This window comes from Branchiostoma lanceolatum, chromosome 18, assembly GCF_035083965.1.
Source record: "Branchiostoma lanceolatum isolate klBraLanc5 chromosome 18, klBraLanc5.hap2, whole genome shotgun sequence".
Taxonomy (NCBI): Eukaryota; Metazoa; Chordata; class Leptocardii; order Amphioxiformes; family Branchiostomatidae; genus Branchiostoma; species Branchiostoma lanceolatum.
The window spans coordinates 13,166-38,494 of record NC_089739.1 but is presented as its reverse complement, the minus strand read 5'-3'; the positions used below and the strand labels follow the sequence as shown (position 1 = coordinate 38,494).

Here is a 25,329-nt window from a genome sequence, read left to right as displayed (position 1 = left end):
GGAACTGCAGCCTGACCCGGAAATACACATGCAGGTCACCGGAACTGCAGCCTAACCCGGAAGAACTAACCACTTCAACAGGCACTGTGGGATAGCATCAGCCCCATCCACACAAAGAATAGCAGGTTCGACAGTTTTTGGTTGATAAAACTGATTTTTACCTCATAGTTAACGTACCAGACAGTAGGGAGGTTCTGTAGCGAGCCACTTTGTATTTCATAGGAGTTATTCCGGTTTCTGGCCGCAGTAGGTCTGTGTTTGTGTTTTTGTGTGCATGCGTTTGGGGTTGGGGGGGGGGAAGTATGAAAAAACGTGTGATCATAATATAAGAGTAGAGTAGAGTAGAGTAGAATTTTCCTTGATACCTAGTATACCTTCATTTTCCTTTATTCAGTTATTTCCAATCTTTTTATCATTTTTTTATCCAGAATTTTAGATCTTAGGAGTAAAAGGGAAGACGCAATCTTCAAAATTTTTTTTGGAAAGTATTTTCTGGCCTGTGCAGGTAGGCAGAAAGTATTGTAGATCTGCATGTTGACCACAGCTAGCTACTTTTATCACATATGGTACGGAATATTACAGATGGACACTTTAATTTGGAACTGGATCTATCACCACGCAAAGTATCATTATACATATCATAACTTACATAAGTGTAGTATAGCAGGGCTGCAGTAGAGAAGAGAAGAAACTGCAGAAATGTGTTGAAGCTGGTGTGTTACGCTGAATGGCGGTTATACCGGCTATATAGATACAGATACAGACAGAAGTCAAACTTAAAGTTTGTGCACTCCTGTGTCCAGACAAGGAGGTTATACAGGTACATGTAGGTAGGTAGGTAGACCTATATAACCTCCTGTGCTCAAGCCAACAACAGGTGCATTTTGTTGCTGATGTCATTTTGTACCTGCACCAGCCAAAGCTTTCATTTTCCACACTCAAAAACCTGCATGCAACTTACAACTCTGGGATTTAGTATAAGAACGATTGCTGTTGTCCTGCTGGTGAATTTACCCAACTTTTCCCTTCCTGCTGTTCGCTGTTGTCCTGTTGGTGAATTTTACCTAACTTTTCCTTTCCTGCTGTTCGCTTGTTCGTCCTGTTGGTGAATTTTACCTAACTTTTCCTTTCCTGCTGTTCGCTTGTTCGTCCTGTTGGTGAATTTTACCTAACTTTTCCTTTCCTGCTGTTTGCTTGTTCGCTGTTACGCCAGACCTGGTTGCCATGGGAGACAGTGATGATGAGTATGATCGGCGGCGAGGACGCGACAAGTTCCGCCGAGAACGGAGCGATTACGACCGTACGCGGGAACGGGACGACAGGCGCCGGGACGACTGGAGCGACAGGTGGGCGGATCTTTCTGAGAGTTGTGACTGGCGGGTTAGTTATGGGTTAATGAGTAAGTTAGTTATGGGTTAATGAGTAAGTTATGGGTTAATGAGTAAGTTAGTTATGGGTTAATGAGTAAGTTAGTTATGGGTTGATGAGTAAGTTATGGGTTAATGAGTAAGTTAGTTATGGGTTAATGAGTTAGTTATGAGTAAATGAATAAGTTAGTAATGAGTTAATGAATAAGTTAGTTATGAGTTAATGAGTAATTTATGAGTTATTGAGTTATTGTTCAGGGGTTTTTCTAGAAAAATTGAATAAGAGGGATGTGTTTATGGAAGAATTGATTGCTGAGGGAAGTCGGTATGCTGGATATTAAGCTAACATTAAGCAGCGCCCAGGCCTCTTTCCTGATTTAGATGAACTACTGTTACAGGCGGCGTGACAGCTGGGACATGCAGTCACGACTGGTGGGTTAGGGTTAGTTAGTTATGAGTTAATGAGTAAGTTAGTTATGAGTTAATGAGTTAGTTAATTAGTTATCACTAACCTGGGTTTACCTTCCAGGCGGCGTGACAGCTGGGACATGCAGAGCCGAGACCGGCGGCGGGACTACCGTGACTACGACCGCGGGCGGCGGGACCGGTACAGCCCCCCGCGGCACGACATGAGCCCCCCCATGAAGCGGATGAGACGAGACTGGTAGGCAGCTGTTTACTTCTAGTTGCCTGTTTGAGGGGTATCTGTGTGAGGGGGTGTCTGTGAGGGGGTGTCTGTGAGAGGGTGTCTGTGAGGGGGTGTCTGTGACCCTACATGAGCCCCCCCATAAAGCGCATGAGACGAGACTGGTAGGCAGCTGTTTACTTCTAGTTGCCTGTTTGAGGGGTATCTGTGTGAGGGGGTGTCTGTGAGGGGGTGTCTGTGAGAGGGTGTCTGTGAGGGGGTGTCTGTGACCCTACATGAGCCCCCCCATGAAGCGGATGAGACGAGACTGGTAGGCAGCTGTTTACTTCTAGTTGCCTGTTTGAGGGGTATCTGTGTGAGGGGGTGTCTGTGAGGGGGTGTCTGTGAGAGGGTGTCTGTGAGGGGGTGTCTGTGACCCTACATGAGCCCCCCCATGAAGCGGATGAGACGAGACTGGTAGGCAGCTGTTTACTTCTAGTTGCCTGTTTGAGGGGTATCTGTGTGAGGGGGTGTCTGTGAGGGGGTGTCTGTGAGAGGGTGTCTGTGAGGGGGTGTCTGTGACCCTACATGAGCCCCCCCATGAAGCGGATGAGACGAGACTGGTAGGCAGCCAGCTGCTTACTTCTAGATTAAAGTTTAGTTACATTGACCTCTAGTTACCGTCTGAGTGTTGTTTACCTTGATTGTATTTTCATCCTTTGTTTTGCGTTTTTATGGACATGCTAACATGATTATGGGATATATAACTGCCTTGAGCTGATATTATAGACATTCCATGTGTTTCAGTGATGCATGCTGACTTTAGGCTGAGATTTTCATAGATATTGTGTGTGTTTCAGGGATGATGGTGGCTATGGCCCGGGATATGACATGCCGGGTTACGGCGGCCCCATGCACGGCCCTCCCCAGCCCTGGGGCCATCCCATGGACATGCCCATGCAGCACCCCAACATGATGCCCCCACACAGCAGGTAGGACACTATCAGTATCATTGGACCCTAACCCTAACCCAACATGCTGCCTCCTCACAGCAGGTAGGACACTATCAGTATCATAGGACCCTAACCCTAACCCAACATGCTGCCTCCTCACAGCAAGTAGGACACTATCAGTATCATAGGACCCTAACCCTAACCCAACATGCTGCCTCCTCACAGCAGGTAGGACACTATCAGTATCATAGGACCCTAACCCTAACCCAACATGCTGCCTCCTCACAGCAGGTAGGACACTATCAGTATCATTGGACCCTAACCCTAACCCAACATGCTGCCTCCTCACAGCAGGTAGGACACTATCAGTATCATAGGACCCTAACCCAACATGCTGCCTCCCCACAGCAGGTAGGACACTATCAGTATCATAGGACCCTAACCCTAACCCAACATGCTGCCTCCTCACAGCAAGTAGGACACTATCAGTATCATAGGACCCTAACCCAACATGCTGCCTCCCCACAGCAGGTAGGACACTATCAGTATCATTGGACCCTAACCCTAACCCAACATGATGCCCCCACACAGCAGGTAGGACACTATCAGTATCATAGGACCCTAACCCTAACCCAACATGCTGCCTCCTCACAGCAGGTAGGACACTATCAGTATCATAGGACCCTAACCCAACATGCTGCCTCCCCACAGCAGGTAGGACACTATCAGTATCATAGGACCCTAACCCTAACCCAACATGATGCCCCCACACAGCAGGTAGGGCTGCCTCAAGCTTTTCCCTTTCCCACTCATTGTTTTGGGATTCTCATGTTGTTTATTTTTCGTTGTTAAATCTGTCCTTTCAGCTTACGGTAATACATTTTCATCAGTTGAGTGGTGCCAACTAAATAGCACCCTGCACAAAATGAAGATCAAGGACAAGAAGTGTGACTGTGGGGCCTCCACTGAAACCCCACAGCACTACTTGCTGCACTGCCCCCTATATACTGACGCGCGGAACACCCTCTCTTCCACTGTCGAACGACTTGTACAGCAACGCCCCACTACAGCTCTTTTACTCCAGGGGTCAGCAGCCCACAACTTTGAGATAAGCAAGCAACTGTCTGGGGCACTGCATATGTACATTGAGACAACGAAAAGATTTGCTTCCAGCTGAGACACCTTTAAAATGTGCACTACTTCGAATTGTATACTGAATTGTCTCTAGTATTTTATTGTTGTACTTCAATGTAATTGCAATGTTAAGTGGTCCGCAACATCAGCTTGGCTGCCTGGCGCTCCCACTATGTATTGTGTTGTTGCAATTTTTGATAAAGAATATAGAATTTTGATCAGTTTCATATTATGGATTTCAATTTCTTAAGATTATGGTAAAACATTGTTCTATCCTTGTAAGCAAATTTCCGTCCTGGGATGGAGGGAGGGGTCCTGGAGACAGCCCTTACCACGTTATACTAGAACACTAGCTGTCTACTGTAGCATTGCTATAGGACACACCAGCACTACCATGGACGCTAACATTGGTGATTGATTGATTGATTGATTGTTGATTGATTGTTGATTGATGTTTCTGCAGGCTGGGAATGCAGGGAGAGGTGGACCAAGGTCATCCGCAGGCTACCATGATGACCTTCAAACAGGTGGGGATGCAATTTGTACAGGAGAGGACTGATGATTCTACAAACATGTGTAACATTTACCTGTATATACCTGTGTAACCTGTACCTGTACCTGTATGTACCTGTGTAACACATACCTGAACCTGTATTTGCACAGTTCCTGGGAACCCAGGAAGACTCTTTGATGACCAGGAAGCGATGTACCTGTACATACCCAAGTGTGTAACATGTACCTGTACCTGTGTATTTCTGTATAACCTGTAGTGTACCTGTATTTGCACAGTTCCTGGGAACCCAGGAAGACTCCATTGATGACCAGGAAGCGATGTACCTGTACGTATGTGTGTAACATGTACCTGTACCTGTGTATTTCTGTATAACCTGTAGTGTGCCTGTATTTGCACAGTTCCTGGGAACCCAGGAAGACTCCATCGATGACCAGGAAGCCATTCGGAAGTACAACGAGTACAAGGTCGAGTTCCGACGGAAACAGCTGGAGGAGTTCTTCATAGCGCACAAAGAAGAGGAATGGTACGTCTGAAACAAACAAACAAATATCTGCAGCTACTGCTACTTAGCTGGGGAATGTTTCATTTCACGTTGGAAAACGGGAAGGGCGTGTTCCTTACCTGAAATCCCGAAGAAGCTTTGAAATCTAACAGCAAAGTGAAAAATGCAGCCTGAAATCCAGGCATGGTGCAAATCCCCGCTGGTTTGGCCCCAGTTCTGGATGTGTTAATTTTGTTGTACTAATACTTGTCCTGTGTGTAAGTACAGACTGTTGGAGTTGTGTGTGAGTGCAGGCCTCTGCATGTTTTGTGTTTTCCTGTGATCCTTTATAACATGATTTTTTTCCCATCAAGCGTGGCGGCAGCCTGATATTCCGAGTCTCGGACGCGTGGAATTCGGCCGTAGCTAGCTAGCGGCTGCACAAAGCAGCGTTAGGGAAATACACAGTTTAGCTTTAGCTAGTCAGGAACGTTTTCAAACCTCGGTAACCTGAAGACGGGACGCGGCAGCGGACTCAGGGCTATAAGTATTTACTGTCAAGCTGGGTAGGTGGCTGGTGCACATGTTACTTTCCTTTGCTTTAAACTACACAACACTTATGTACAGCGTAGCATTAGTAGATATGTTCCTTTGTGTTAAACTACATTGTACAGGTATGTATTCATGTGTGTACTGGGATAGCATTGGTAGTTATGGTCCTTTCCTTTGCTTTCGACTGTTTTTAAGCTGTGTACAGGGATAGTTTTGACAGATAAGGACAGGACTTACCAGCAGTATGCAGGTGTTGGGAAAGGGTTGGTTTTGGTGAGCCGGGTCAGTTGGTTGGGTCGGGATGATTGGGTGGGCTGGGCTAGTTTGATGGGCTGTGGTTTTGCTTGAGTCTGTTGGGTTGGTTTGGCTGGGTCTGTTGGCTCTATGGGCTGGGCTGGGTTTGGCTGGGTCTGTTGGGTGGGTTTGTGGGTTGGTTTTTCGTCCAGGCCTGTGTTTTTGTCTGAGTCTGTTGGGTGGGTGGGTGTATGCATTTGCCCGGGCCTGAAGGGTGGTTGGTTGGTTGGTTGCCTAGGTCTGGGTTGGTTTGGCTGGTTGGGTGTATTTTGACCGGACCTGTGCTGGGTTGGGTGAGTTTAACTGGGTCTTTTGGTTGAGTGGGTAAGTGGGTTTTCCTGTGCTGGTTTGGTTGGCTTGGCCTGTTGGGTGGGTTTGGCTGGGCCTGTAATGTGGGTGAGTGGGTTTTGCTTGTTGAATGGGTAGGCTGTTCATTTGGCTGTGTTGAGTGGGTTGTTGCTGGGGAATTGGGGGAGGGTTGGTTGGTCACTAGGATCACTAGAATCTCTGCCACTGCTGTTTTTATCTCCATGTATGTGTGATTTTGACCAGTGATGTCCGTAGACCCATCTCTCCCCGCTGTCCCCTCCCGGGTCTGACCGTGCGTTCCCCCCCCAGGTTCAGGTCCAAGTTCCACCCGGACGAGTGCGGGCTGCAGAAGCAGGAGTATCTCGACGCCACCCGGAAACGCTTCGACGTCTTCATGGAGCTGCTGCAGACCGGCTGGCTGGACAAGGTCACGGTCGACCTGGACAAGTCCGAGGACATCACCAAACTGCTGGACGCTGGTAGGAGGGGTTTTTTTTGGTGGGGGGGGGGGTGCGGTGTCTATGTGAGGGGTGTCTGTGCAAAGGGGGGTTTCTGTGTGTGTGTGGGGGGGTCTGTGCGTGTGTGGGGGGTGTCTGTGTGAAGGGGGCCTGTGGTGAGTTTCTGCTCTTGCAGCTGTGACATGGTGTCAGGGGAGTGTGTGTGAGTGTGTGTGTGCGTGTGGATGAGTGTCTGTGTGTGTGTGTAGTGCATGGTACACAGTGTATTGTACTGACCATGTGGAGTGTTTCTGACCTGTTTTTGCAGCTGTGATAAAGATCGAGGGTGGCACGGATCATGACCTGAAAATCCTGGACCTGCCTCCTGAGCCTGTCCGAACCCGCACTGCCTCTGAGGGCGCCAAGGGGTCAGTCCCTTTCATTTTAATCGTGTGTGTGTGCATGGGTGTGTATGTATGTGTGTGTGCATGGGTGTGTGTGTGTGTGCGCGTGTGGATGAGTGTGTGTGTGATCGAGTGCGTGTGTCTGCGTGTGTATGTATTAATATGTGTGTGTTTGTGTATGTTTGTGTATGTTTGTATGTGTATGTATGTTTGCATGTGTGTGTTTATTGGTTTTATGTTCTGCATTGTTCAGCAGGAAAGGTGAGCCCAGCTCAGCCCCTCAGGGCGAGACGGAGGCAGGGAAGGACGAAGGCGGTAAGACGGAAGGAAGTACGGAAGACAAGCCTGAGGAGGCAGGGAAGGAGGCCGAGGGGGGGAAGGAGGAGGATAAGGAAGAGGATAAGGACGCTGATAAGGAGGAGGGTAAGGAGGAGGGTAAGGAGGATCATCGGGAGTCCGCAGGGCTGCAGGAAGCTGCAGGGGAACAGCCGCAGGCCCCGCAGCCTTCCGAACTGCAGGAGGAGACCTTACAGCAGGACAGTGAAGACAAGGAGCCGAGTCCTCCAGGTGAAACATAAGACGTCTTTACTTCAGTGTGGAGACCTGTGTGTTTGTGTGTGTGTGTGCATCAGAGATGTGTGTGTGGAGGGGGGATGGTATTTGCTGTGTATTTTTGCCTACATGTGTAGTTCAGGTCTGTTCACATCTCCTGTTGTGTGCCCGAGTTTGTGTGTGTGTCTGCATGATTGTGTGTGTATGTATATAGTATGTGTGTATGTCTATGGTATGTGTGTATGTCTATGGTATGTGTGTATGTATATAGTATGTGTTTATGTATATAGTATGTGTTTATGTATATGGTATGTGTGTATGTATATACGTATATGGTATGCATGGTTGTGTGTATATGGTATGCGTCCTGTAGTTTTGCATAGTTCAGTCCTGCTCACGTCTCCTGTTGTCTGCCCAAGTGTGTGTGTGTGTGCTGGTTGTGTGTATGTGTGTGTGCATGGTTGTGTGTATGTGTGTATGCTTGGTTGTGTGTATGTGTGTATGCTTGGTTTGTGTATGGTTGTGTGCATGGTTGTGTGTATGTGTGTATGCTTGGTTGTGTGTATGTGTGTGTGCATGGTTGTATGTAAGGTTATATGTATATGGTATGTGTCCTGCTCACGTCTCCTGTTGTCTGCCCAAGTGTGTGTGTGTGTGTGCTGGTTGTGTGTATGTGTGTGTGCATGGTTGTGTGTATGTGTGTGTGCATGGTTGTATATAAGGTTATATGTATATGGTATGTGTCCTGCTCACGTCTCCTATTGTCTGCCCAAGTGTGTGTGTGTGTGTGCTTGGTTGTGTGTGTGTGTGTATGCTTGGTTTGTGTATGGTTGTGTGCATGGTTGTGTGTATGTGTGTATGCTTGGTTGTGTGTATGTGTGTGTGCATGGTTGTATGTAAGGTTATATGTATATGTTATGTGTCCTGCTCACGTCTCCTGTTGTCTGCCCAAGTGTGTGTGTGTGTGTGCTGGTTGTGTGTATGTGTGTGTGCATGGTTGTGTGTATGTGTGTGTGCATGGTTGTATATAAGGTTATATGTATATGTTATGTGTCCTGCTCACGTCTCCTGTTGTCTGCCCAAGTCTGTGTGTGTGTGCTGGTTGTGTGTGTGTGTGTATGCTTGGTTTGTGTATGTTTGTGTGCATGGTTGTATATAAGGTTATATGTATATGTTATGTGTCCTGCTCACGTCTCCTGTTGTCTGCCCAAGTCTGTGTGTGTGTGCTGGTTGTGTGTATGTGTGTATGCTTGGTTGTATGTATGTGTGTGTGCATGGTTGTATATAAGGTTATAAGTATATGTTATGTGTCCTGCTCACGTCTCCTGTTGTCTGCCCAAGTGTGTGTGTGTGTGTGCTGGTTGTGTGTATGTGTGTATGCTTGGTTGTGTGTATGTGTGTATGCATGGCTGTGTGTATGCTTGGTTGTATGCATGGTTGTATGTATATGGTATGTGTCCTGCTCACGTCTCCTGTTGTCTGCCCAAGTGTGTGTGTGTGTGCTGGTTGTGTGTATGTGTGTGTGCTGGTTGTGTGTATGTGTGTGTATGCTTGGTTGTGTGTATGTGTGTGTGCATGGTTGTGTGTATGGTTATATGTATATGGTATGTGTCCTGCTCACGTCTCCTGTTGTCTGCCCAAGTGTGTGTGTGTGTGCTGGTTGTGTGTATGTGTGTATGCTTGGTTGTGTGTATGTGTGTGTGCACGGTTGTATGCATGGTTATATGTATATGTTATGTGTCCTGCTCACGTCTCCTGTTGTCTGCCCAAGTGTGTGTGTGTGTGTGTGCTGGTTGTGTGTATGTGTGTATGCTTGGTTGTGTGTATGTGTGTGTGCATGGTTGTGTGTATGGTTATATGTATATGTTATGTGTCCTGCTCACGTCTCCTGTTGTCTGCCCAAGTGTGTGTGTGTGTGTGCTGGTTGTGTGTATGTGTGTATGCTTGGTTGTGTGTATGTGTGTATGCTTGGTTGTGTGTATGTGTGTGTATGCTTGGTTGTGTGTATGTGTGTGTGCTGGTTGTGTGTTTGTGTGTGTATGCTTGGTTGTGTGTATGTGTGTGTGTGCATGGTTATATGTATATGTTATGTGTCCTGCTCACGTCTCCTGTTGTCTGCCCAAGTGTGTGTGTGTGTGTGCTGGTTGTGTGTGTGCTTGGTTGTGTGTATGTGTGTATGCTTGGTTGTATGTATGGTTATATGTATATGGTATGTGTCCTGCTCACGTCTCCTGTTGTCTGCCCAAGTGTGTGTGTGTGTGCTGGTTGTGTGTATGTGTGTATGCTTGGTTGTGTGTATGTGTGTGTGCATGGTTGTATGTATGGTTATATGTATATGGTATGTGTCCTGCTCACGTCTCCTGTTGTCTGCCCAAGTGTGTGTGTGTGTGTGTGCTGGTTGTGTGTGTGCTTGGTTGTGTGTATGTGTGTGTGCATGGTTGTATGTATGGTTATATGTATATGGTATGTGTCCTGCTCACGTCTCCTGTTGTCTGCCCAAGTGTGTGTGTGTGTGTGTGCTGGTTGTGTGTGTGCTTGGTTGTGTGTATGTGTGTGTGCATGTTTGTATGTATGGTTATATGTATATGGTATGTGTCCTGCTCACGTCTCCTGTTGTCTGCCCAAGTGTGTGTGTGTGTGCTGGTTGTGTATGTGTGTATGCTTGGTTGTGTGTATGTGTGTGTGCATGTTTGTATGTATGGTTATATGTATATGGTATGTGTCCTGCTCACGTCTCCTGTTGTCTGCCCAAGTGTGTGTGTGTGTGCTGGTTGTGTGTATGTGTGTATGCTTGGTTGTGTGTATGTGTGTGTGCATGGTTGTATGTATGGTTATATGTATATGTTATGTGTCCTGCTCACGTCTCCTGTTGTCTGCCCAAGTGTGTGTGTGTATGTGTGTATGCTTGGTTGTGTGTGTGTGTGTGCTGGTTGTGTGTGTGTGTGTATGCTTGGTTGTGTGTATGTGTGTATGCTTGGTTGTGTGTATGTGTGTGTGCATGGTTGTATGCATGGTTATATGTATATGTTATGTGTCATGTATGGTGTGCTCACGTCTCCTGTTGTCTGCCCCTGCAGGTGTGGAAGCCGAGGAAGCTCCTGTGGACAAAAAAGATCCTTCAGCAGAAAAAACAGGTTTGCAACATTCACATGTTGAATGTGAGAATCTGTCTAAGTGTGTGAGTGTGTTAATCGTATCCTGAGTGGTGAGTGTGTTAAGCGTATCCTGAGTGGTGTGTGTGTTAGGCGTATCCTGAGTGGTGTGTGTGTTAGGCGTATCATGTGTTCTGGTGTGTGTGTTAGGCATATCATGAGTTGTGTGTGTGTTGAGCGTATCCTGAGTGGTGTGTGTGTTAGGCGTATCATGAGTGGTGTGTGTGTTAAGCGTATCCTGAGTGGTGTGTGTGTTAGGCGTATCATGTGTTCTGGTGTGTGTGTTAGGCGTATCATGTGTTCTGGTGTGTAGGCCTGTTCATACCCTTTGTTGTACCTCCTGCCCTGCAGACAAAGAAGATGCGCAGGATTCCACCCAGCAGGCATCAGAAGGGAAGGAGAAGAAGGAGGAGGAGAAGGAAAAGGCTGAGGAGAAACTTCCTGAGACCCCCTCAGAGCCGTCCCCCCGCCCCCTGCACAAAACCTGCTCGCTCTTCCTGCGCAACATCGCCCCCCTCATCACCAAGGCGGAGCTGGTGTCCGTAAGTACCCCCTCCAGACATCCCCCAAACCCCCCCTCTAGCAATCCCCTCTAACATCGCCCCCCTCATCACCAAGGCAGAGCTGGTGTCCGTAAGTACCCCCTCCAGACACCCCCAAAACCCCCCTCTAACATCGCCCCCCTCATCACCAAGGCGGAGCTGGTCTCTGTAAGTATCCCCCTCTAACAACTCCCTCTAACATCTGTTTGTTTGATCCACTCATTCTGGCGCATCCCTGCACCATCCCTACTGTCTGTAGTTAAACCTTTGTTAGTTTTACACTGGCGCATCCCTGCACCATCCCTACTGTCTGTAGTTAAACCTTTGTTAGTTTTACACTGGCGCATCCCTGCACCATCCCTACTGTCTGTAGTTAAACCTTTGTTAGTTTTACACTGGCGCATCCCTGCACCATCCCTACTGTCTGTAGTTAAACCTTTGTAAGTTTTACAAATGTACAGCTGGGGTTCAAACTCTAAACATTTGTTTTCCAGATGTGCAAGCGTTTCCCAGGGTTCCTGCGAGTCGCCCTGTCGGAACCAGCGCCCGACAGAAAGTAAGAGTTAGGGTTCAGAGTTCACGGTAGTTTGAGTTCAAAGTTCACAAAGAAAAAGTTAGGGTTCAGCGAACACTAGCAGTTTGGGTTCGGAGTTCACTAGCAAAGAACGAGGTTGGATTCAGAGTTCACTCCCAAGGAGAGAAAGAAAAAATAAGAATTGTTTAGAGATCCTTTCCATGTAAATTTGGTTTCCAGAAGGCTTTTCCTTTGTTTTCTGCATCAGATGTGATTTCCCTTGTTCCCCCAGGTTCTATCGGCGAGGCTGGATCACCTTCGACAGAAGTGTCAACATCAAAGAAATCTGCTGGAATCTGCAGAACATCCGGGTCAGTTCTTATTCTGATGATCTAATGACAGCTTCTTGTTGTTGATCCAGCTGCGTGACTGTGAGCTAAGACCAGTCGTGTGTGTATGTTTTGGTGTTGATCCAGCTGCGTGACTGTGAGCCAAGACCAGTCGTGTGTGTACGTTTTGGTGTTGATGTCGTTGTTGTTGTTGTTGTTGATCCAGCTGCGTGACTGTGAGCTAAGACCAGTCGTGTGTGTACGTTTTGGTGTTGATGTCGTTGTTGTTGTTGTTGTTGATCCAGCTCCGAGACTGCGAGCTAAGACCAGTCGTGTGTGTAAGTGTTGTTGCTGATGTATTTGTTGTTGTTGATCCAGCTCCGAGACTGCGAGCTGAGTCCGGTGGTGAACCGGGATCTGGCTCGGAGGATCCGCCCTGTCAGCGGGATCGTGATCCACAAGCAGATTCTGCGGAACGACCTTCGCCTGGCTGCCAAGCTGGTGATGATCCTGGACGCCCGGAGCAAGCTGTGGGAGGACCTGGGGGAGGAGAAGGGGGATCAGGAGAAGGAGGTAAACTCACCTGTCCTGTATAATACCTGTCCTAACTCACCTGTCCTTACTCACCTGTCCTTACCTGTCCTAACTCACCTGTCCTTACTTAACTCACCTGAACCAAGCTGTGGGAGGACCTGGGGGAGGAGAAGGGGGATCAGGAGAAGGAGGTAAACTCAGCTGTCCTTACTTACCTGTCCTTACCTGTCCTAACTCACCTGTCCTTACTTAACTCACCTGAACCAAGCTGTGGGAGGACCAGGGGGAGGAGAAGGGGGATCAGGAGAAGGAGGTAAACTCACCTGTCCTTACCTGTCCTAACTCACCTGTCCTTACCTAACTCACCTGAACCAAGCTGTGGGAGGACCAGGGGGAGGAAAAGGGGGATCAGGGGAAGGAGGTAAACTCACCTGTCCTGTTTAATACCCTAACTCACCTGAACCAAGCTGTGGGAGGACCAGGGGGAGGAGAAGGGGGATCAGGAGAAGGAGGTAAACTCACCTGTCCTTACCTGTCCTAACTCACCTGTCCTTACTTAACTCACCTGAACCAAGCTGTGGGAGGACCTGGGGGAGGAGAAGGGGGATCAGGAGAAGGAGGTAAACTCACCTGTCCTTACCTGTCCTAACTCACCTGTCCTTACCTAACTCACCTGAACCAAGCTGTGGGAGGACCAGGGGGAGGAGAAGGGGGATCAGGAGAAGGAGGTAAACTCACCTGTCCTTACCTGTCCTAACTCACCTGTCCTTACCTAACTCACCTGAACCAAGCTGTGGGAGGACCAGGGGGAGGAGAAGGGGGATCAGGAGAAGGAGGTAAACTCACCTGTCCTTACCTGTCCTAACTCACCTGTCCTTACTTAACTCACCTGAACCAAGCTGTGGGAGGACCTGGGGGAGGAGAAGGGGGATCAGGAGAAGGAGGTAAACTCACCTGTCCTTACCTGTCCTAACTCACCTGTCCTTACCTAACTCACCTGAACCAAGCTGTGGGAGGACCAGGGGGAGGAGAAGGGGGATCAGGAGAAGGAGGTAAACTCACCTGTCCTTACCTGTCCTAACTCACCTGTCCTTACCTAACTCACCTGAACCAAGCTGTGGGAGGACCTGGGGGAGGAGAAGGGGGATCAGGAGAAGGAGGTAAACTCAGCTGTCCTTACTTACCTGTCCTTACCTGTCCTAACTCACCTGTCCTTACTTAACTCACCTGAACCAAGCTGTGGGAGGACCTGGGGGAGGAGAAGGGGGATCAGGAGAAGGAGGTAAACTCAGCTGTCCTTACTTACCTGTCCTTACCTGTCCTAACTCACCTGTCCTTACTTAACTCACCTGAACCAAGCTGTGGGAGGACCAGGGGGAGGAGAAGGGGGATCAGGAGAAGGAGGTAAACTCACCTGTCCTTACCTGTCCTAACTCACCTGTCCTTACCTAACTCACCTGAACCAAGCTGTGGGAGGACCTGGGGGAGGAGAAGGGGGATCAGGAGAAGGAGGTAAACTCACCTGTCCTGTATAATACCTGTCCTAACTCACCTGTCCTTACTCACCTGTCCTTACCTGTCCTAACTCACCTGTCCTTACTTAACTCACCTGAACCAAGCTGTGGGAGGACCTGGGGGAGGAGAAGGGGGATCAGGAGAAGGAGGTAAACTCAGCTGTCCTTACTTACCTTTCCTTACCTGTCCTAACTCACCTGTCCTTACTTAACTCACCTGAACCAAGCTGTGGGAGGACCAGGGGGAGGAGAAGGGGGATCAGGAGAAGGAGGTAAACTCACCTGTCCTTACCTGTCCTAACTCACCTGTCCTTACCTAACTCACCTGAACCAAGCTGTGGGAGGACCAGGGGGAGGAGAAGGGGGATCAGGAGAAGGAGGTAAACTCACCTGTCCTTACCTGTCCTAACTCACCTGTCCTTACCTAACTCACCTGAACCAAGCTGTGGGAGGACCAGGGGGAGGAGAAGGGGGATCAGGAGAAGGAGGTTAACTCACCTGTCCTTACCTGTCCTAACTCACCTGTCCTTACTTAACTCACCTGAACCAAGCTGTGGGAGGACCAGGGGGAGGAGAAGGGGGATCAGGAGAAGGAGGTAAACTCACCTGTCCTTACCTGTCCTAACTCACCTGTCCTTACCTAACTCACCTGAACCAAGCTGTGGGAGGACCTGGGGGAGGAGAAGGGGGATCAGGAGAAGGAGGTAAACTCACCTGTCCTGTATAATACCTGTCCTAACTCACCTGTCCTTACTCACCTGTCCTTACCTGTCCTAACTCACCTGTCCTTACTTAACTCACCTGAACCAAGCTGTGGGAGGACCTGGGGGAGGAGAAGGGGGATCAGGAGAAGGAGGTAAACTCAGCTGTCCTTACTTACCTTTCCTTACCTGTCCTAACTCACCTGTCCTTACTTAACTCACCTGAACCAAGCTGTGGGAGGACCAGGGGGAGGAGAAGGGGGATCAGGAGAAGGAGGTAAACTCACCTGTCCTTACCTGTCCTAACTCACCTGTCCTTACCTAACTCACCTGAACCAAGCTGTGGGAGGACCAGGGGGAGGAGAAGGGGGATCAGGAGAAGGAGGTAAACTCACCTGTCCTTACCTGTCCTAACTCACCTGTCCTTACCTAACTCACCTGAACCAAGCTGTGGGAGGACCAGGGGGAGGAGAAGGGGGATCAGGAGAAGGAGGTTAACTCACCTGTCCTTACTCACCTGTCCTTACCTGTCCTAACTCACCTGTCCTTACCTGTCCTAACTCACCTGAACCAAGCTGTGGGAGGACCTGGGGGAGGAGAAGGGGGATCAGGAGAAGGAGGTTAACTCACCTGTCTGAACTCACCTGTCCTTACCTGTCCTAACTCGCCTGTCCTTACTTAACTCACCTGAACCACAGTGTACCTGTAAATACTGTACATAGCATCTGTCTTCTCTGTCACCATTGGAAGATTAGCTCTTCAGTGAGCTAGACTGGATCGAGACCACTTTCCTTTCCTTTCTCATTCCAGAGCTTCGTGATGTTCACCATGTCTAAGAACCCCCTGCTGTTGTTGTTGATGTTGCTGTTGTTGCTGCTGCAGAGCTTCGCCATGTTCACCATGTCTAAGAACCCCCTGCTGTTGTTGTTGATGTTGTTGTTGATGTTGCTGCAGAGCTTCGCCATGTTCACCATGTCTAAGAACCCCCTGCTGTTGTTGTTGATGTTGTTGTAGTTGCTGCAGAGCTTCGCCATGTTCACCATGTCTAAGAACCCCCTGCTGTTGTTGTTGTTGTTGTTGCTGCAGAGTTTCGCCATGTTCACCATGTCTAAGAACCCCCTGCTGTTGTTGTTGATGTTGTTGTTGTTGCTGCAGAGCTTCGCCATGTTCACCATGTCTAAGAACCCCCTGCTGTTGATGATGTTGTTGTTGATGATGTTGTTGTTGCTGCAGAGCTTCGCCATGTTCACCATGTCTAAGAACCCCCTGCTGTTGATGATGTTGTTGTTGATGATGTTGTTGTTGCTGCAGAGTTTCGCCATGTTCACCATGTCTAAGAACCCCCTGCTGTTGATGATGTTGTTGTTGATGTTGTTGTTGATGTTGCTGCAGAGCTTCGCCATGTTCACCATGTCTAAGAACCCCCTGCTGTTGTTGTTGATGTTGTTGTTGTTGCTGCAGAGCTTCGCCATGTTCACCATGTCTAAGAACCCCCTGCTGAAGAACATCACGGACTACCTGGTGGAGGAGACCAGCGCGGAGGAGGACGAGCTCCTGGGGACTGGGGAGGAGGGGGAGGAGAAGGGGTCAGAGGTCACACCAGAGGTCACCTTGGACAGGGACGAGGAGAGACTCAAGGTCAGACATCTGTGACATCATCAGGAAAATGGCTTCTGGTGTCATTTAGATTTGATGGAGAAACTGAGAAGACAGTCTAACAAGTGTTGTTGGCTGTTGTGGAGAAACTGAGTAGACAGTCTGACAAGTGTTGTTGGCTGTTGTGGAGAAACTGAGTAGACAGCCTGATATATATATATATATTAATGTTGTTCCCAGGTGTTGGACCGTTTGCTGCTGTACCTGCGAATCGTCCACTCCATCGACTACTACACGGCCACGGAGTATCCCAACGAGGACGAGATGCCGAACCGCTGTGGGATCATGCACGGACGCGGACCTGTTCCGACCGGCCGGCCTGTAACACAGAAGGATGGTACGCATGTACTTGGATTTTGACTGGGTTAGTGTTACACCCAGGTACACGAGGCTGGGTTAGTGTTACACCCACGTGTTAACCTGTTCTAATGTGCCCTCCCCAGTTGAGGAATGGCAGTCGATGTTCGAGCAGAAAGTTTCTCCGCTGCTGGCTGTGAAGGACAATGTGTCGGAGGAGGAAGCCATCAAACTGGGCAAGAAGGACCCAGAAGTATATCCTTTCTAACCCTAACCCTAACCCAGAAGTATATCCTTTCCATTTCAACATCACAGTCATAATGTAAGGACCCAGAAGTATATCCTTTCTAGTTCAACATCATAGTCATAATGTAAGGACCCAGAAGTATATCCTTTCTAGTTCAACATCATAGTCATAATGTAAGGACCCAGAAGTATATCCTTTCTAGTTCAACATCATAGTCATAATGTAAGGACCCAGAAGTATATCCTTTCTAGTTCAACATCATAGTCATAATGTAAGGACCCAGAAGTATATCCTTTCCAGTTCAACATCATAGTCATAATGTAAGGACCCAGAAGTATATCCTTTCCAGTTCAACATCATAGTCATAATGTAAGGACCCAGAAGTATATCCTTTCTAGTTCAACATCATAGTCATAATGTAAGGACCCAGAAGTATATCCTTTCTAGTTCAACATCATAGTCATAATGTAAGGACCCAGAAGTATATCCTTTCTAGTTCAACATCATAGTCATAATGTAAGGACCCAGAAGTATATCCTTTCCAGTTCAACATCATAGTCATGATGTAAGGACCCAGAAGTATATCCTTTCTTGTTCAACATCACAGTCATAATGTAAGGACCCAGAAGTATATCCTTTCTAGTTCAACATCATAGTCATAAAGTAAGGACCCAGAAGTATATCCTTTCCAGTTCAACATCATAGTCATAATGTAAGGACCCAAAAGTATATCCTTTCTAGTTCAACATCATAGTCATAAAGTAAGGACCCAGAAGTATATCCTTTCCAGTTCAACATCATAGTCATAATGTAAGGACCCAAAAGTATATCCTTTCTAGTTCAACATCATAGTCATAAAGTAAGGACCCAGAAGTATATCCTTTCCAGTTCAACATCATAGTCATAATGTAAGGACCCAAAAGTATATCCTTTCTAGTTCAACATCATAGTCATAAAGTAAGGACCCAGAAGTATATCCTTTCTAGTTCAACATCATAGTCATAATGTAAGGACCCAGAAGTATATCCTTTCCAGTTCAACATCATAGTCATAATGTAAGGACCCGGAAGTATATCCTTTCTAGTTCAACATCATAGTCATAATGTAAGGACCCAGAAGTATATCCTTTCCATTTCAACATCATAGTCATAATGTAAGGGCCCAGAAGTATATCCTTTCTAGTTCAACATCATAGTCATAAAGTAAGGACCCAGAAGTATATCCTTTCTAGTTCAACATCATAGTCATAATGTAAGGACCCAGAAGTATATCCTTTCCAGTTCAACATCATAGTCATAATGTAAGGACCCAGAAGTATATCCTTTCCAGTTCAACATCATAGTCATAATGTAAGGACCCAGAAGTATATCCTTTCCAGTTCAACATCATAGTCATAATGTAAGGACCCAGAAGTATATCCTTTCTAGTTCAACATCATAGTCATAATGTAAGGACCCAGAAATATATCCTTTCCAGTTCAACATCATAGTCATGATGTAAGGACCCAGAAGTATATCCTTTCCAGTTCAACATCATAGTCATAATGTAAGGACCCAGAAGTATATCCTTTCCAGTTCAACATCATAGTCATGATGTAAGGACCCAGAAGTATATCCTTTCTTGTTCAACATCACAGTCATAATGTAAGGACCCAGAAGTATATCCTTTCTAGTTCAACATCATAGTCATAATGTAAGGACCCAGAAGTATATCCTTTCTAGTTTAACATCATAGTCATAATGTAAGGACCCAGAAGTATATCCTTTCTAGTTCAACATCATAGTCATAAAGTAAGGACCCAGAAGTATATCCTTTCTAGTTCAACATCATAGTCATAATGTAAGGACCCAGAAGTATATCCTTTCTAGTTCAACATCATAGTCATAAAGTAAGGACCCAGAAGTATATCCTTTCTAGTTCAACATCATAGTCATAATGTAAGGACCCAGAAGTATATCCTTTCTAGTTCAACATCATAGTCATAAAGTAAGGACCCAGAAGTATATCCTTTCTAGTTCAACATCATAGTCATAATGTAAGGACCCAGAAGTATATCCTTTCCAGTTCAACATCATAGTCATAATGTAAGGACCCAGAAGTATATCCTTTCTAGTTCAACATCATAGTCATAAAGTAAGGACCCAGAAGTATATCCTTTCCAGTTCAACATCATAGTCATAATGTAAGGACCCGGAAGTATATCCTTTCTAGTTCAACATCATAGTCATAATGTAAGGACCCGGAAGTATATCCTTTCTAGTTCAACATCATAGTCATAATGTAAGGACCCAGAAGTATATCCTTTCCATTTCAACATCATAGTCATAATGTAAGGGCCCAGAAGTATATCCTTTCTAGTTCAACATCATAGTCATAAAGTAAGGACCCAGAAGTATATCCTTTCTAGTTCAACATCATAGTCATAATGTAAGGACCCAGAAGTATATCCTTTCCAGTTCAACATCATAGTCATAATGTAAGGACCCAGAAGTATATCCTTTCCAGTTCAACATCATAGTCATAATGTAAGGACCCAGAAGTATATCCTTTCTAGTTCAACATCATAGTCATAATGTAAGGACCCAGAAATATATCCTTTCCAGTTCAACATCATAGTCATGATGTAAGGACCCAGAAGTATATCCTTTCCAGTTCAACATCATAGTCATAATGTAAGGACCCAGAAGTATATCCTTTCCAGTTCAACATCATAGTCATGATGTAAGGACCCAGAAGTATATCCTTTCTTGTTCAACATCACAGTCATAATGTAAGGACCCAGAAGTATATCCTTTCTAGTTCAACATCATAGTCATAATGTAAGGACCCAGAAGTATATCCTTTCTAGTTTAACATCATAGTCATAATGTAAGGACCCAGAAGTATATCCTTTCTAGTTCAACATCATAGTCATAAAGTAAGGACCCAGAAGTATATCCTTTCTAGTTCAACATCATAGTCATAATGTAAGGACCCAGAAGTATATCCTTTCTAGTTCAACATCATAGTCATAATGTAAGGACCCAGAAGTATATCCTTTCTAGTTCAACATCATAGTCATAATGTAAGGACCCAGAAGTATATCCTTTCTAGTTCAACATCATAGTCATAAAGTAAGGACCCAGAAGTATATCCTTTCTAGTTCAACATCATAGTCATAATGTAAGGACCCAGAAGTATATCCTTTCTAGTTCAACATCACAGTCATAATGTAAGGACCCAGAAGTATATCCTTTCTAGTTCAACATCATAGTCATAAAGTAAGGACCCAGAAGTATATCCTTTCTAGTTCAACATCATAGTCATAATGTAAGGACCCAGAAGTATATCCTTTCTAGTTCAACATCATAGTCATAATGTAAGGACCCAGAAGTATATCCTTTCCAGTTCAACATCATAGTCATAATGTAAGGACCCGGAAGTATATCCTTTCTAGTTCAACATCATAGTCATAATGTAAGGACCCAGAAGTATATCCTTTCCAGTTCAACATCATAGTCATAATGTAAGGACCCAGAAGTATATCCTTTCTAGTTCAACATCATAGTCATAATGTAAGGACCCAGAAGTATATCCTTTCCAGTTCAACATCATAGTCATGATGTAAGGACCCAGAAGTATATCCTTTCTAGTTCAACATCATAGTCATAATGTAAGGACCCAGAAGTATATCCTTTCTAGTCCAATAGAACCATGTATAGATTTTAGCAGAGTGTTGGGATATAGGACTGGTGTTGTTTATCCTTTCTGTTCCCGGGCGTTGGCTATAGTTGTGTGTGTAGTAGTGATTTTGAGCCGTTTATCTTGACTGAAGCCCACTGAGCTGGAGAAGTTTGTGAAAGCGATGTGTGTAGTAGTGAAAGCGATGTGTGTAGTAGTGAAAGCGATGTGTGTAGTAGTGAAAGCGATGTGTGTAGTAGTGAAAGTGATGTGTGTAGTAGTGAAAGTGATGTGTGTAGTAGTGAAAGCGATGTGTGTAGTAGTGAAAGCGATGTGTGTAGTAGTGAAAGCGATGTGTGTAGTAGTGAAAGCGATGTGTGTAGTAGTGAAAGCGATGTGTGTAGTAGTGAAAGCGATGTGTGTAGTAGTGAAAGCGATGTGTGTAGTAGTGAAAGCGATGTGTGTAGTAGTGAAAGCGATGTGTGTAGTAGTGAAAGCGATGTGTGTAGTAGTGATTTTGAGCTGTTTATCTTGACTGAAACCCACTGACCTGGAGAAGTTTGTGAAAGCGATGTGTGTAGTAGTGAAAGCGATGTGTGTAGTAGTGAAAGCGATGTGTGTAGTAGTGAAAGCGATGTGTGTAGTAGTGAAAGCAATGTGTGTAGTAGTGAAAGCGATGTGTGTAGTAGTGAAAGCGATGTGTGTAGTAGTGAAAGCAATGTGTGTAGTAGTGATTTTGAGCTGTTTATCTTGACTGAAACCCACTGAGCTGGAGAAGTTTGTGAAAGCGAACACGCAGGAAATCTCCAAGGACAAGTGGCTGTGCCCCATCAGCGGTAAGAAGTTCAAAGGACCAGAGTTTGTCAGGAAACACATCTTCAACAAACACGCTGACAAGGTCGAGTCTGTCAAGAAAGAGGTTTGTACCAAGACGGTTCAGTTTGGTGGTGAACTTCTTATCCATGATTCACATCAATCCGTCTTAATGTAAGGAACAGTGATCAGATAATTCTGATAAGTACTTTGTTGGTAGTTTTTGAACTCTTTAAGTGGCTTACAGTATTTAGTATTATACTAAGTCTTACAATGCATTTATTTCATTGACCCAGCTTGTGCGTTTTTCTGTGTGGAATTTTTATGCCACGTTTGTTTGTTTGTTTGTTGCAGTGTGTGTTCTTCAATAACTACATCCTGGACTCGAAGCGACCCCAGTTGCCCGAGCCACAGACCACCAAACCACCCCCCCTCATGGGGCCAGGGGGGGGTCGAGGGGAGGGGTACGGAATGAGTCCCATGTACCAGGGGCCCCCAGGGGGGTTCATGTATGGGCAGCCTCGACCCCCCATGTATGAAGGTGACTGAAGAGACATTCTTCCATAGAGTCCACAAATATGACTCTCGTGTATGATATAAATGAAGGAAGGCTGGAAAAGTCCTATTGAACCAGTACTGTGACATGTAATATTTACTGTAAAATTAACTGGAACATTTGACATAACATTTACAGTAACATTGTCACACCTGTGTGTTGTCTGAACTGTTGTCACACCTGTTGTCACACCTGCAGGCCCGGGATTCATGCCTCCATACGGGCGTGGCGGGTTCGAAGGTTATGGGCGTGGCGGCGGCTATGGACACAAGCCCAGAGGACGGTGAGTAAAATGTGTAAATCAATCTTTACACACTTTTTAAGTATCCTTGTATCCCCCAGTAGAGCCCAAATCAATATTCCCAGTTCATTTTAGTATTCTATGACAAATATGCATGCTTTTCCCACAGCGACAGAAAAAATTGCCGTAACTTACTCGTAGTGAGACGTCATTACTTGATTCATTATAGCCCAAACCTGAAAAGTCACCCAAAAAGAACCCCCAGTCAGGGCTCCCCTAACCCGATGAAATAGAGCCCCCAGTCACGGCTCCCCTAACCCTAAGCCGATGAAACGACGCTTGTTTTTGACTAATTGTTCCTTGTTCCTGTTGCAGCGGCCGGCAGGACCCGCGCTCCATCATCGAGTACAGAGACCTGGACGCTCCTGACGACGTGGACTACTTCTGACCTGGGGAACTTTGACCTGCATAGGCCTGACCTGGAGACCCTTGACCCGCATAGTTCTGACCTGGAGACCCTTGACCTGCATAGTTCTGACCTGGAGACCCTTGACCTGCATAGTTCTGACCTGGAGACCCTTGACCTGCATAGTTCTGACCTGGAGACCCTTGACCTGCATAGTTCTGACCTGGAAACCCTTGACCTGCATAGTTCTGACCTGGAGACCCTTGACCTGCATAGTTCTGACCTGGAGACCCTTGCCCTACATATTTCTGACCTGGAGAAACTTTTACCTGTATTGTTCTGACATGGAGACCTTTGACCTGGATAGCTCTGATCTGTTGACCTTTGACCTGAATAGCTCTGACCTGGTGACCATCAACCTGTATAGTTCTGATCTGGTGACCTTTGACCTGAACAGCTCTGACCTGGTGACCGTTGACCTGTATAGTTCTGACTTCGGGACTTTTGACCTGTGAGCTGAATATAGCGGCTTGCTCTGTCATTTATTGTAGGATTTGTTTTGAATTGGCGATTTCTAGATTTTCCTGATTTCATGTACTTCTATATATGGCAATCTATTGACATCTATGTATTGTCTTGTTCGTTTATTTTGTTGTCTTTCTTCTTGAGTCATAGTTGTAAGTATGATGATGATTGGACTACAGTATTAACTAAATTACCGTCTTCATTGGAAGAAATAGACTCAAGGATCCACGAAGTATCAGATTTCACATGTGACATGTTGCCATATCTAGAGTACATTTTGTGTAGAACCTTAGCTGATTTTATCCTGTTGATGCAAGTGAGGACGATGTAAGGTTCAGTCCGATATAGCCCTGGTGAAGGCTGCCCTGCATATCTACAAGCACGTTCAATAAACGCCAGGAAGTCCAGTCTCCGCGCCTGTGACGTGTGCATGTGTTATGAAACACCAGTCACTTGAGATTTAGAAAGACACTAGCCATTTGGAAATTCAAGCAAAGTTGATGTTCTACCTCCAAGTGAGATATAAGTGCGTAGCTCTTAGTTTATAGTGATATGAACATCATTATTCTGCAATGTTCACAACTTATGATATCATTGATGATAAATTCAAGAAAACTGCGGGAAATGGAAGCACCCCGCTTTCTTTTTTGGTCATCACGAGGTGTAAAATTACAGCCCCACAAAGAAGAATGCTTCTCCCCGCTGTTGATTGTGAGAACAGGTAAGAAAAAAGTCCATTATGATACAGTCTTCTAGTGTTGTTTATTGTATGGCAAGGTAGTAGAACATTTTCCACCACGGCTGGCTTTTTGCTATGTTGTTATTTGTGGTAGAGTAGACTGTATGAAAATATCGCCATTCATTGTAGGAGAAATGCGCCACCAAGCGAAATTCTGGTTAGGAATTGGCTACCGACAGGATGATCCTGTCAGCATTACAATTTTTTTTTTGGTTGTGGCTACTGTCAGGACACTACATCGCACTACAAGAAATGACATTCTTATATAGTTTTTAAACTATTTTTGATTGTGAGTTTCTTTATCTCATACTTGTAAGCAAAGTACGTCTTACAAGCTATTTTTTTCTATTTCATAGAAGATCAGATAAACGAAATGAAAAAAAAAAGACAAAAACATTAGCAACAATCATACAATGTAGTTGGTTTCAACGACTGATGGCGTTAGCAGAAAGAACACTGATTGCAATGAGCCGAGGGACGAGCGACGGTCTAGCTGCCATGCTGATAAGTTTGGTAATGGCGGTATTATGGCACACCCTATAGAAGGCTTTTGAGAAGTCTAAGAATTAAAGTTGTAATGTGATCCCCATAGCAAATCCCTGGATCTGTTAAAATCTGACGCTTACCTTGGTCTCCGGACAAGTATTCTAAACCTGAAACCTGATACTAGTATCGTGTTGAAATAAGAACAGTGACCTCATCAAACCATTTTGTTTATTTGAATGGGTCAGGGGTACAGAAAAATCGACGATTTAAGATCATATAAGATTGAGTTGTGTTGCGGATTGATACATGACTGAATCACATCTGTTATAGACTGATCACTTGCGTAGTGATTTGTATTGACTCGTTCAAATCCACTTTTCCTTTGCATCTATGACACATGTATGAGGAGGTAAATGCTTTACCGCATGTCAGACATGCCCGTATTTACATATCAACGGTCCGTTCCCAACAAGAGCAGAAACCTTACGAATAAAGTGTTGGCCGGCCTTTGTTGCTCTCGCTCTACTTCGCCGTCTCCATACTCCAAGGTTCAGAAGAACCAGAGATGCCGAGTCAGTCAGGGAGATACGAGAATGCTGGCAAGGCGAGGATTTGTTAACCGGGATGAAAGATGTGGAGCTTACTGCTGAGTTCGCTGTATTATTAGCTGGCCATCCTTGGACCCGTAGTGTTGGAAGAAGCTGGATTTAACGCCGAATGTATAAACGCACTGGTAGGTGACGAATCTGGCGGGAGGATCACGGTGTGATAGGCAGACAACGACAGGATATTTAA

The 25,329-nt window shown here is 45.9% G+C and overlaps 1 protein-coding gene across 8 annotated transcripts; it reads left to right on the top strand.

Annotated features, from left to right (window-relative positions):
- The first annotated feature begins 4 nt into the window (after positions 1–4).
- Positions 5–23,716, top strand: LOC136424157 (serrate RNA effector molecule homolog). 8 transcript variants are annotated; one of them, XM_066412647.1, is made up of 21 exons: positions 11–125; positions 1,214–1,346; positions 1,897–2,031; positions 2,853–2,984; positions 4,543–4,606; positions 4,992–5,116; positions 6,539–6,708; positions 6,995–7,094; positions 7,327–7,637; positions 10,700–10,756; positions 11,126–11,316; positions 11,811–11,872; positions 12,123–12,201; positions 12,538–12,732; positions 16,370–16,546; positions 16,745–16,901; positions 17,008–17,116; positions 21,534–21,687; positions 21,936–22,122; positions 22,336–22,420; positions 22,754–23,716. In XM_066412647.1, the coding sequence occupies exons 2-21, from the start codon at positions 1,225–1,227 to the stop codon at positions 22,824–22,826; spliced, it is 2,685 nt and encodes an 894-aa protein (XP_066268744.1). In that variant the 5' UTR covers positions 11–125; positions 1,214–1,224; the 3' UTR covers positions 22,827–23,716. The 8 variants fall into 8 exon arrangements, with proteins under 8 accessions (XP_066268745.1, XP_066268744.1, XP_066268743.1 ...); XM_066412646.1 differs by having other exon boundaries at positions 12–125; positions 7,324–7,637; XM_066412651.1 differs by lacking the exons at positions 11–125; positions 1,214–1,346; positions 1,897–2,031 and adding an exon at positions 2,147–2,177 and having other exon boundaries at positions 7,324–7,637.
- Positions 23,717–25,329: the final 1,613 nt, after the last annotated feature.

Excerpts from the sequence above, each read along its gene's own strand:
- LOC136424157 (XM_066412646.1), top strand. The coding sequence starts at position 1,225 with ATGGGAGACAGTGATGATGAGTATGATCGGCGGCGAGGACGCGACAAG. Across the intron at positions 4,607-4,991 it reads CCATGATGACCTTCAAACAG|TTCCTGGGAACCCAGGAAGA; the intron begins GTGGGGATGCAA and ends GTATTTGCACAG. Across the intron at positions 5,117-6,538 it reads GCGCACAAAGAAGAGGAATG|GTTCAGGTCCAAGTTCCACC; the intron begins GTACGTCTGAAA and ends TTCCCCCCCCAG.